Source organism: Octopus sinensis, linkage group LG19 (assembly GCF_006345805.1).
Source record: "Octopus sinensis linkage group LG19, ASM634580v1, whole genome shotgun sequence".
NCBI classification, from domain to species: domain Eukaryota; kingdom Metazoa; phylum Mollusca; class Cephalopoda; order Octopoda; family Octopodidae; genus Octopus; species Octopus sinensis.
In genome coordinates, this window is record NC_043015.1 from 41,508,238 (window position 1) to 41,521,686 (window position 13,449).

Genomic DNA, 13,449 nt, shown 5'->3' on the forward strand with positions numbered 1-13,449 from the left:
GTTGAACCGTCCAACCCATGCCAGCATGGAAAGCGGACGTTAAACAATAATGATGATAATGATGAATGTATAAGATAAATTTGATAGTTTAAAAGTTTTGAATTAATGTAGTATATATAATGTAGTATCTTATAAAGTAGTATATGTATGTGTAGATGTGTGTATGTGTATGTGAACTTAGTGCGGTTTAAATGTTTTTTGATATCAACTCGTTTGAGACTGCCTTTGGTTTTGTGGTACAAACTTTTTGTTTGAAAGAGATCAGTGTTAAAATTGCCCACCAAGACTTCATATTAATTTGTGTTCCAAATATTAGCTTTTTTTTTACTAAATCCTCCATAATTTTCGAAGCTTATTAAAATGTGGCATGTAAAAAGCACCGTTCAAAGATTGAGCCTCATGGAGGCAGTGACAGGTGACTGAGACCTTTGGTGATATAACATGCTTGTGTAGACTTGTAGTTGTGGTTGATACTGGTGTCAGGTCAATGGCACCTGTGCCGGTGGCACATAAAAAGCACCCATTACACTCCTGGAGTGGTTGACGTTAGGAAGGGCATCCAGCTGTCGAAGCACTGCCAGATCAGATTGGAGCCTGGTGCAGCTCCCTGGCCTACCAGTTTACAGTCAAACTGCCCAACCCATGACAGCTTGGAAAACAGACCTTAAATGATGATGATGACGATGATGATGTACAGACAGTGTGTTTGGTAGATGGAAACTGAAAGTAGCCTGTTATGCATATGTACTTGTGTGCATGTGTGTGTGTGTGTGCATGTGTGTGTGCAGCCTTGTCTAGGCATTACATGATGGTTGTAAATGAGCATCACTGTCATACAAGCGAGGTTGTTTGTTTCCAGGCCTCCACGGAAAGCATGTCTGCCCAGGGGGTGGGGGATATCACCTCGTTTGGGAAATAGGTGAGAGTTGGCAACAGGAAGTGCATGTGGTTGGAGAAAATTGGTCTCAATGCATTCCATGTGACCCATGCAAACATGGAAAAGTGGATGCTAAAAAAATTGATGATGATGAGAGGATGACTGGAAAGTGAAGCTCACTTCATTGGAATTTGAACCCAGTGTTTGGAGAGTCAGATAATATACAAGGCATTTTATCCAGTGCTCTGATCATCATCATCATTTTACATTAGTTTTCTATGGTATCATGGGTTGGACAGTTTGGCCAGAGTTAGCAAGGCCAGGGGATGCACCAGGCCCCATTATCTGTTCAGGAATGGTTACTACGGCTGGATGCCCTTTCTAATACCAACCACTCTACAGAGTGTACTGGGTGCTTTTTATGTGGTCCCAGCATGGGAGCTTTTCACATGGGATTAGCACAGGTGCTTTTTACGTGGCCCCAACACAGGTGCTTTTTATGTGGCCCCAACACAGATGCTTCTTACGTGGCCCCAACACATATGCTTTTTATGTGGCCCCAACACAGATGCTTTTTACGTGGCCCAACACAGATGCTTTTTATGTGGGTCCAACACAGGTGCTTTTTATGTGGCCCCAACACAGATGCTTTTTACGTGGCCCCAACACAGATGCTTTTTACGTGGCTCCAACACAGATGCTTTTTATGTGGCCCCAACACATATGCTTTTTATGTGGCCCCAACACAGATGCTTTTTATGTGGCCCCCAACACAGATGCTTTTTATGTGCTGCCAGCATGGGTGCTTTGTATGTGGTGCTGGAACAGGTGCTTCATGTGTGGCACCAACACAGGTGTCACTTTATGTGGCACCAGCACGGGTACTTTTTATATGGTACCAGCACCTGTGGGGTCATGAAGTGGCTTGCAAGACGAGAACCTTTCAGCTTAGAGAACGAGTGGAACCGGGTGGGGGGGATGAGTGTTGTTCAGGCAAGAGGTTGCAGTATGATGGGGAGGATAGGGGTAGCTGTCTTATTACAAAGGAGGTACTTGGCAACCCCAGAAGCACAAGGAAAGAGAGGAATGTGGGGGGGAGAGAGAGAGAGAGAGAGAGAGAAAAAAGAATTACCCACAGGGAACAGTGTGGGGGATTATAAGTAGTATAGAGAGGGGGGATAGAGGGGGCATGCTCCATAAGAGTGTGAGGTGGGGGGAATATTTAGAGTTAGCAAGTGATTTAAATAAATACATTATTAATTACACGAAAAGCTGTTGGCACTGTTTGCAGAAATGTGTGTGAGCATGGGTGCCAGTGTGCGCGAGTGTGTCTGTGTGTCCTCTAAATCTCGTTCACTGCTTGCATTTTGCTGGGGTTTTTTTTTTCCTGTTGTTTATTAGTTTTCTTTAATAGCAGCTGTGCTTCCTTTTATATATTTTTTTTTTTGTATATATTATATATTTTCTTTCTTTTGTTTTACTTAATTTCTTTTCACTTTTTCTTTCTTTTTTTCTCTCTCACTATTTATTCAACGATTCTTTGATTTGAAATCCCTTGAAAACATTGGTAAAGTTAAACAGTAAATCCCAAACACCCCCTTTTTTTCTTCTTTTTTTTTGTTTTGAAATAACCATTTTTATTGGTTCTGGTGTTGTTACTTTTACTCTTTGTCGTGATTAAAAATAATCTATTTTTCTTCTTATTTTTCTTTAATCAACAAATTATACAACAGGTGTGAATTCTTTAATCTCCATGCTGTTGACTTTAGTTAACGATTATTTACTATTTCAGACCATTTTGACCCCATCGTTAAAAAAAACGACTGGTCTTATTTCAAATCGATCAGAAAGTTTTAGTATGGTTGTTAGACTAGCAGCAGTGTCTCTCTTAAAATGATATTCTGTAATCTTAAAGAATAAAGGAATGAAACTGTGTATAATGTAGTCTAAGATAAACTATGCCTGCCAAAAAAAAAAAAAAACAATTAAAAATATAAATAAAAATAAAAGATGAAATGGTCACAGCTGGAATATCTTTGATTGTATATCTAATGATCTAAGAGCTAGGGCAATAAGAGTAACAGCAGCAGGTAGTTTGTGTGTGCATATGTATGTATGTATGTCTCACGCACACGCACAATGTCAAATGCTATAAGGACTAAATTATTGTTCAAGCTAGATAAAATTCTTAAAACCCAGTGTCTCAGTCATGGAAGGCATAAACCAGCAGAACAAGAGTTGACTATAAGAATATATATATATGGTTGAGCTAAGGAATATATATATATATATATATATATATATATATATATATATATATATATATATATATATATTTATTTATTTATTTATCTATGTACCCTTTTCAAGCCTAGCCATGCTCATGGGCCCGGTTTCTCTGGCGTATGTGTTTCCCCCCAGCTGGATGGGACGCCAGTCCATCGCACCGTTATTCAAGAAACAGGAAGAAAATGTGAGAGGAAGTTGGGGCGAAAGAGTCCAACGGGTCGCCACCACCCCCTGCTGGAGCCTCGTGGATCTTTAGGTGTTTTTGCTCAATAAACACAGACAACGCCCGGTCTGGGAATCAAAACCGCGATCCCCCGACCATGAGTCCACTGCCTTAACCACTGGGCCATTGCGCCTCCATATATATATGTCGTCATTTAATATTATGTTTTTAGCACAGACCATTTCTAAGAGATGTCATCTCAAGGCAAATACCACAGTGCCTATTGACACTGTGTATACATTAGGTATGATACACAGATGGCTATTACATATATGCATGTGTGTGTATAATGTCAATTTTTTTAAATGAAAGCTCTTTAAGAGATAGCAATGTAATAAACATCAGAGATAGTTTGCCTCACACAGCGGGTATCTCAGAGTACCTTCAGCTGGTATCTCAGAGTCACAAGTGTTTCACATCCTGGCATGCATTTTTGACCTGAATAGCACAGCAAGGACTGAATTAACCTTCACCTGCAGAAGAGTTCCATTTGTGTTCTCATGTCGGTCAATCACTCATGACCACTTTGAGTTAGTTTCAGCTGCTGTACCAATCTCCTTGGCAGCTGTCTTCAATTGTTTGGGTTCCAAACCGGTATTCCGAAGTAAATGGTACACTGATCTTTGCCGGGAATTGATGACAACTAACTTCATAGGAGTGGGGCTGTGTGCCATCCTTTGGCAAAATTTTAATCAATTAAGTTCACCTGATATTTCGCTTTCTTCATTGGTAAAAAAAGTCAAGTCTGGCATTAATTTATTAGCTTTAGTATTATGTAATTAATATTATTAGCAATGCTACTTTATTATAAATATTATTATTATTATATTATTAGTAGTAGTAGTAGTAGTATTAAGGCAGTGAGCTGGCAGAATCGTTAGCATGCCAGGCAAAATGTTTAGTGGCATTTCGTTTGTCTTTACATTCTGAGTTCAAATTCTGCCAAGCTCAACTTTGCCTTTCATTCTCTTGGGGTCGATAAACTAAATACGAGTTGAGGGCTAATGTCAATGTAATCAATTTCCTCTCTTCCCTTGAACTTGCTGGCCTTGTGCCAAAATTTGAAAACCACTACTACTACTACTACTACTAGTAGTAGTAGTAGTAGTGTGGGGACATGCTGTAATAGTGCATCACTGCATCCACCATTTGTTGGCAGTCCCCTATTACTCCCAGTGGATGACACTTTTGCACCACTTGGGCAACGGCCCTCTCACCCGTGGCTCTGTTTCGGTAGTTTTGTTACTGGTGAGGGCCTCATGAAGTCCTTGAGTGCAAATCCTACTTCAACCTCTTTTAGCCACCTTTTACAACATGCAGAGGAAACGATGGGTCTATTCTTAAACCAGTTTCGGTTTAACGTTGCCAAGGGACCATGATATGAATCCTTTAAGTGTTGTAATAATAATAATAATAATAATAATAATATAATAATAATAACAACAATAGTAATAATCGGGCACACGGCCTGAAATTTTGGGGGAGGGGACTGGTTGATTATATTAACCCCAGTATTTCGCTGGTACTTATTTTATCGACCCTGAAAGGATGAAAGACAAAGTCGACCTCAGCAGAATTTGAACTCAGAACAGAAATATGGACGAAATACTGCTAAGCATTTCACCCAGCATGCTAACGATTCTGCCAGCTCATTGCCTTAGCAATAATAATAATAATAATAATAATAATAATAAAAATAATAATGATGATATTAATAATGATAGTAATAATAATAATAATAATAATGATAGTAATAATAATAATAACGATGGAAAAATCTATTTTTGGCTCTTTTGCTTCTTTGATCTACTTTTTGTTTTTGTATTTTTTTGTATTTTATGTTTCTGTCGATTATAGAATGTTACATATTGATATATTCTATCAACATAAATATTAAAGCTGTTGTTACGCCCACCCACATACATGTATGTGTGTACATGTGTGTGTGTATATATATATATATATATATATATATATATATATATACACATATATGTATGTACATATACATGTATGTATGTATGTATACATGTATGTCTGTATACATGTATGTATGTATACAAATATATATATATATATATACAGGGGTTGGACAAAATAATGGAAACACCTTAAAATTTGAAATAAATATAAATGTACGTATACATGTATACATATGTGTGTATACATATATGTCTGTGTATATGTATGTATACAAATATATATATATATATATATATATATACACTCACAGGGGTTGGACAAAATAATGGAAACACCTAAAAATTTCAAACAAATTAATTTTAATATGGGGTAGGACCGCCTTTGGCAGTAATTACAGCTTGAATTCTATGAGGTATGAACTTGTACAAAGTTTGAATTGTTTCCAAAGGAATTTTTGTCCATTCTTCAACTAAAATAGACTCCAGTTCTTGTAGTGATGATGGTGGAAGATATTGACTCCTTACATGTTTTTGTAAAATGCACCATAAATGTTCAGAAATATTGAAATCTGGGGACTGTGGTGGCCAGATAAGATGTTCAACTTCACTAGAATGTTCCTCGTGCCATTTTCAGTAACAACTTTAGCTGTGTGAATTGGTGCATTATTATCCTGAAAGATCGCGTTTCTCTCTGGAAACAGTTCTGCAACCATAGGATGAATTTGATCAGATAAAATGCTAAAATAGTCTTGACAATTAATTCTGCCATGAAGGGAAACCATTGGGCTGGAAGATTTCCAAGATATAGCCCCTCCCCAGATTATCACAGATCCTCCTCCATGTTTAACAGTTGGAAGAAGGCAGTCTGGGTCAAATGCTTCTTTTGGCTGTCTCCACACGTATACTTGGTTGGTGGTCAGAAATATGGTAAAGGATGACTTGTCCAAGAAAATAACATTCTTCCACTGCTCTAGGGACCAATTCTGTAGGTTTTTATTCCACTTTAAACACTTTGCAACGTTTGTTTTTGAAAGTAGTGGTTTTCTGATTGCAGCCCTCCCATGAAATCCGGCTTTGTGCAGCTCCTGGAAAACAGTTTTTCTGGAAACTATATTCTCAAAGTAGTCATTAAGCTCTGCAGTAATTTTGGGAGCTGTACTTTTGTGATCCTTTCTAACAATCCACGGAAAAGTCTGACGGTCCCTATCTGAAAGTTTTGGTTTTCTTCCAAAGTTTTGTTTCGACGAGGAGGTTATTCTCTCTCTCTCTCAAAGGTTGTCATTACTTTCGAGACAGGACTTCTTGATGCACCAAACATTTTGGCTGTTTTTGTTATGCTAGCACCTGCCATACAAACACCAACAATTTGACCTCTTTGAAAGTCTGATAGTTCCGTCATTTTAATGAATTTTAATAACCTTTTTTCTGATGATATCTGAAAAGAAACAGCAATTTTAGCAAAACATATTAAGCAACACTAATAATAAATCAAAAACATAAAAATAAACAAGCATTTGAAGGTTTTATAGATATTTCAAAATTATGATGTGATGCTTGGTGTTTCCATTATTTTGTCCAACCCCTGTAAGTATACATGTATGTATGCATATGTATGTATACATATGTATGTATATGTATACATATTTAAGTATACATATATATGTATGTATAGATATGTATGTATACATATACATAGATATGTATGTACACACATATATATGTATGTATGTATACATATACATATGCATATATGTATGCATGTATGTGTGTATATCAGTGTATTTTATTCTCTTGTCATAATTTCTACCCTCTTTGTTTTCACTAAAAGTTAGAAAAATTATACGAACTGTGCAGTCTGCTTGAAAGAGAGCTGCTGTAACATATGGACATGTGTATACATACATAAACATGTACACACACAACACACGCACACACATATAGATATATGTGCACATACACACATACACACACACACATGTATGTATATCTCTTTTACAGGGGTAAGTTGTCATATGATTGTGGTTTATTCCAGGCAAGTAGAACCGCTGCTGCCGCTGCTGTGAAAAAATTAGAAGAAACGATGGTTAAACTGAATCTCTTGGAAGACAGCCACATCGTCATGGTAGATTCTTTGAACCATAAAGAGGCTGTTTATGAGAAGCTCATGGATGACTATCAAATTACCAAAAATCGTTTAACAGAGAAGATTTCCATCTTAGAAAAATTTCAACTTGAAAAGAACTCGTTAATTGAAAGTATTCAGTCGATGAATGAAGTAGAGCCAAATAGCCAAGTGGAATTAATTGATGTTGGTAAACTGTTAAGTGAATATAAAAACCAGATTGATGAATTAAAACAACAGAATCACCTGGCCAGAGAAGAAAATTCCTCGATAAACGAAGAAGAAGTTGCTGTCTTACGAAAGAATCTCTCTGAAAAGGAAGCAAAACTGCAAGAGGGTGAAGACAAAATTCTTGATTACACCAACCGAATTGCAGAACTCCAAGGAACAAATGAAAACCTCCAACATGAAAACCACAGCGTTAGTGACCAATGTGAGAATTTGGTAAAGTACAAAAATGATCTCGAAAACCAGTTAACAGCTTTGAAAGCAGATCTTCAGATTGTGGTTGAAGAACTGAAGCAAGCAAAGGAAGCGGCAGTAAATACCGAAACATTCAAAGTTGAGTTGCAGGAAAAAGAAGCAGAATATTCTTCCTTATTGCAAAAATATACCGATTCTGCCGAAGTGGTAAGGTATCTTAAAGAGAAGGTCACGATGTTAGAATCATCCTCTGTCAAAGAATCCACTGATGCAGAATGTTCTAAAAATGGCTCAGATTCTAACATTTCTCTGACCGGCGCCGACCAGAAGGTCGAAGATCTCCACACGGAGAATGCGAAAATGAAGTCAATGTTTGAACATTTGCTGGAACAGAAGGAGAATATTGAGTATGAGCTTCACGAGTTGAAGGAGGAGACTGAATCTCAGAGGACCCTGTTGCTGAGCAAGACCGAACAGCTGAAAGAATGGGAAAACTTAATGAACATGATGAAGGAGGATAAGGAGAGGGCTCTGGTTGATTTGGAGGAGACAGAGCAGCGAGAACTTCATTGGCGGAACGAACTGGAATTTCTGATGAATTCCTTGCACGAAGCATTGAACGAGAGGGACAGTCTACGGGAGGAGATGTTTAAATTAACCGAGAAGGACTGTTCTTCCATTGATGAAATTAACAGGATGAAGAAGAAAGTGGAAGAAATAATTAACGAGAAGTGTCGTTTAGAAGCCGAGTTGGCCCATTTTGAGAATGTGTTGCAGAGAACTCAGGCGGAGAAAGAGAATCTGGAGAGAGAGAAAGAGTCGATAACAGTTGTGATGCAGTTGGCGGAAGACCACGGGAAGGAAATATCGGAAGAGAACAAGAATCTGAAGGCTTTTAGTGAAAAATTGTCCTGCGACAAAGAAGAACTCACCACAACTTTGACAGCTGCCCAAGAAGAATTGGAGGAGTTAAAAGGAAGAGAGAAAGAAATGGCAGAGTCCACTGAGAATATATACCGTCTTGAAGAATCTCTGCGTAAAAGCAGGGAAGAAAGTGAAGCAATTGAGAAAGAGAAATCAAAAGCATTGAATCAATGTAAAATAAAAGAGGAATATATCGAAGATGTGGAGAAAGCTCTGTCAGAGAAAAGTAGTTATGTTCAGGAACTTGAGACCAAAATTATTGAATTGTCGAATTCTCTTTCTTCGATGAAACGGAAATATGATGACATGAAACTAGAAAATGAAAAATCAGAACAGGTTTTGGAAGAAGCTTGGGTAGAGAAAAGTGAGACTCAGACAAGGTTGAAAGAGGGACTCTTGGAGAAGCAGAGCATTATTGATGAGCTACAGAAGACTATCAGTAAGATGCACGATGCTGCAACAGAAGAAATGAAAATGGTTTATTCAGATAACGATCATTACAGAGTTGAAAATTGTGCACTGAAAAAATCGTTCCAGCAATTAGAAGAACAGCTGAATTTGGTGACTGAAGAGAAAATGGAACTTGTAAATAGTCTGGAAGAGAAACACAGTCTGAATTCTATCTTGGAAGAAAAATTGACCCTTGCCTGTCAGCAGAAGGAAGTGTTGATGGAAGAAAAAGAGAAACTCATTAAAACTGTGCAAGAGTCTGCGGAATCTCGGGAGTGTTTAACTCAGGAAAAACAGGAACTTGTTGAATTAAGGGAAAAATTAAAACTCTTTGAGATGAATAAGAAGAACATTGAAGATTCTGATAGTCATTCGAAGCAGATTTTGGAGAAATTTGAGTTTGAACTTCAGGAGAAAGACAAAAAAATGGAAGAGATTCAGGTTGAACTTTGCTCTGTGAGAGATGAAAATTCTAATGTAGTTAAAGAAAACGATTGCCTGAAGAAAGATCTTGAAGAACACACTGCAAGAATTGATTATTTAACCAATCAGCTTTCAACGTTGGATCAACTGAAGAACAACCTCCAACTCGTCCAAACTGCATTTGAGAATGAGAATGAGGAGCGGAAAAAACTGGAATCCAGTCAAGAGGAATTGATAACCGAGAAAAAATTAATGTCTGAAGATTTCAGTGAAAAACTCGAACAGCTTAAACAGGCATCAGACCAGCAGACGTCTGTGTTACGTGAGGAAATGAACTCTTTGCAATCGGAACTTGTCGAAAAGGGAAAATCTTTTGACGACCTTTCTTTAGAGTTGAATGAGAAAATAGAATTATTGAAAGTGGCTGATGAAGAGATCGAACATTTAGAGAAACTGGTAGATGAAAAGAATTTGGTAGTGGAAGATTTAAAGAAAGTCTTAAAAGAAAAATATGATTGCTTATCGGAACTTGAATCTAAACAGAAAGAACTTTGTACATTTAAAGAACAACTTAAAGTATCTTCCGAAGAGGAACTGGTCAAATTAAGGACGTGTCTTGAAACTTTGGAAGCGAAAACACGGGAAGATACAGAAACGATAGGACAATTAAATACCCAGCTTTCTACAGAAACAAAAGAGAAAGAGTCTTTGAAGGAACAGTTAAACAGGAATCTAACCGGAGAGGAAGAACATCAAAAGAAACAGCAAGAACTTGAAGCTTCTTTGAATGAAAGCATATCAAAGACGGCCTCTTTAGAAGAATCAGTAAACAATTTCAAAGAATTACTTGAAAAGAAAGAAATTCTGTTAGAAGAAAAATCACAGCTAATCACTACGTTAGAAAATGAAAGAGATTCTTTGAAACAACAGCTGACAGAGAACCAATGCCTTGTTGAAGAAGAAACGAATTCTGTGAGAAATGTAAAGGAAGATCTTAATAATGAAATTTCTAAGTCTGAAAGTCTTTGTAGTGAATATGAGGAAAAACTGTCTCAGCTTAATGGAACCATAGTAGAACTGTCAGATAAAGTTTCCTGCTATGAAGGGGAAATCCAGAAATTGGAAAGTTCCAAAACTGAACAAGTATCTAACTTGGAATCAACAGCAAGTTCCCTGAAAGATTTCAAAGAATTACTTGAAAAGAAAGAAATTTTGTTAGAAGAAAAATCACAACTAATCACTACGTTAGAGAATGAAAGAGATTCTTTGAAACAGCAGCTGACAGAGAACCAACACCTTGTTGAAGAAGAAACAAGTTCTGTGAGAAATGTAAAAGAAGATCTTAATAATGAAATTTCTAAGTCTGAGAGTCTTCGTTGCGAGTATGAGGAAAAACTGTCTCAGCTTAATGGAACCATAGCAGAACTGTCAGATAAAGTTTCCTGCTACGAAGGGGAAATCCAGAAATTGGAAAGTTCCAAGACTGAAGAAGTATTTAACTTGGAATCAACAATAAGTGCACTGAGAGAACAAGTAGAATGTCTGAGTTCCGATATTAAGACTGTCAAAGAAGAAGAGAAGCTGAAACAAGCGAGTGTAAGTATTGCAGTAATCCACGAGATGCTTGTGTTGCTGTTATGTTTAAATCTAAATAAAATTGTTGGAGTCCATTGAAGGACTCTTATGTTGTTGTCAGTATTAACTGTGAGATGATGATGATGATGATGATGGTGGTGGTGGTGGTGATTCTTGGTGAGTTGAGTCTTTGGTCCAGCTTTCAGTTCCTTGTGGACATGTTGCTTCGGTTGTTTTTTCCTGTGTATCTCCATGAGGGTTTGACTGGTGTAACTTCATAATTTCTCTCTCTCCTTCTCATTTATAATAAGTATACAATTGCTGCGTGGAAGGTGCTTATAAGCCATTTAAACCTTTCGTTACTGTATTTATTTTGAGATGCTCTGTGTTTCTTTCAATTGATTTTAAATATAACAAAGAATTTAGTAAAATAACATAGTTATCATTCAGCTAGTGTTAGGAACATAAATTGTGATTAAGGTTTGGTGGAAAACTTTAATTTGATACTTATGAAAACAAGACATTTGTACTACATAGCCAGAGGCGGTTTCGGCCGGGTTGGTAACAAAAGGATTAAGAAACACACAAAAACCGTTAGATTCACTTCAACATTTAAATTTAATTTGTCAAAATATTTTCATCGCTTTGAGACCACAACCTCTTCACTGAAAGAATTCCGTGCTGCATCTCTGATAAAATTCTGTGCAGCACAGAATTTTGTCAGTGAACAGGTTGCGGTCTCAAAGTGATGAAAATATTTTGGCAAATTAAATTTAAATGTTGAAGTGAATCTAACGGTTTTTGTGTGTTTCTTAAATGGCTTATAAACACCTTCCACGCTTCAATCGTTTTCATTCCAGCACACGATCTCAGATCAGGTCACTTGCTTTGCAAGTACATTTCCGTAATAAGTATACAATTTTATACTTAATTTCATTGCAGTTCTTGGATGGATGGTACATTTATTAATGTTCTGTGACTATGCTTTTGATAAAATTTTAGCAAAGTTGCTTCCAATGTAATCCTCCCCTACTCTCCCCCACCAAAAACTCCCCCAAAAAACAAACAACTAATTTGCATATGTCTATAAATTGAAAATTATTTTTAGTAAAAATAGACATTTAAGCTACAAAGATTTTTGTTTGTGCTTTCAGAATTAATAGAAAGAAATGAAATGTTAATCAATAAATTTAAAATTTATTGATTTACATGGAGATAAACCATAAACATAATTCTTGCACATGAGCATATACATTTGAATGTAGAATTTCTCGAGTTCTTGTGTCTAAAAGTTATCAGATCAAATATCTGCAGAAACATAGAACTGCATGTTCTTCGTTTTCATGTTCTATCGCTCCTTAGTTTTTTGAGATGGGTATTTAGAGGCAGACTATTTGTACTGCTGGGCATCTTGGGGAGAATATACATACATACACATGCACATACATATGTACACACACACACACACACACACACATACATATATACACATACATACACACACATATATACACACATTCATCATCATCATTGTTTAATGTCCGATGATGATGATAATGTGTGTGTTGTTGAGTAAATGAAAGTGGCACTCAATACATTAGTTGGGGTTTCAAGTGTGTATATATATATATATGTATATATATATATATATATGTATGTATGTGTATATATATATATATATATATCATTTCTCTTAGCTGAATTTCAGTTATGCAAATTAGTTTGGTCATTAGTGTATTCTATTCTTTTTTGCCTCTGTCTAACTGTTTCATCTATTGATGACAGCTTTTTAGGTAGAAACATGTATCCACAGCTATTCCGTAGTCTTCTTGATTCTTGAGATTATCTCCCCTTCTCATTAAGAGTTGATACCAGTTGCCACAGGTGATTGGTCTACCTTCTCTGGAAGTGAAGCTAATTTTAATAAATCATCAGTTTGTCTTGTATGTTATTTAATATACCTTTATTCATCTTTGTTGCTCAGCTGCATGTCACTGACCACTCTGAGTTATTTCCCTTTGCACCTTTTCATTTCATTTCATGTGTGTCGGTGTGTATGTATATATATATATATATATTATATATATATATATATATATATATATACACATACATACATTATTTAAAGCAGCAGAAAAGTCAACAAAACCTTTTACTCTGAGTTTCACGTTGCAACGTGAAACTCAGAGTAACAGGTTTTGTTGAATTTTCTGCTGCTTTA

The 13,449-nt window shown here is 36.5% G+C and overlaps 1 protein-coding gene across 5 annotated transcripts in view; it reads left to right on the forward strand.

Moving 5' to 3' along the window:
- Positions 1-13,449, forward strand: part of LOC115222011 (GRIP and coiled-coil domain-containing protein 2) — a 133,471-nt gene that overhangs the window by 59,970 nt on the left and 60,052 nt on the right. For all 5 annotated transcript variants that reach the window (XM_036511341.1, XM_029792123.2, XM_036511343.1 and 2 more), the window contains one exon: positions 7,344-11,249. In XM_036511341.1, the coding sequence (XP_036367234.1) occupies positions 7,344-11,249 (3,906 nt within the window). The remainder of the gene's footprint in view (positions 1-7,343; positions 11,250-13,449) is intronic.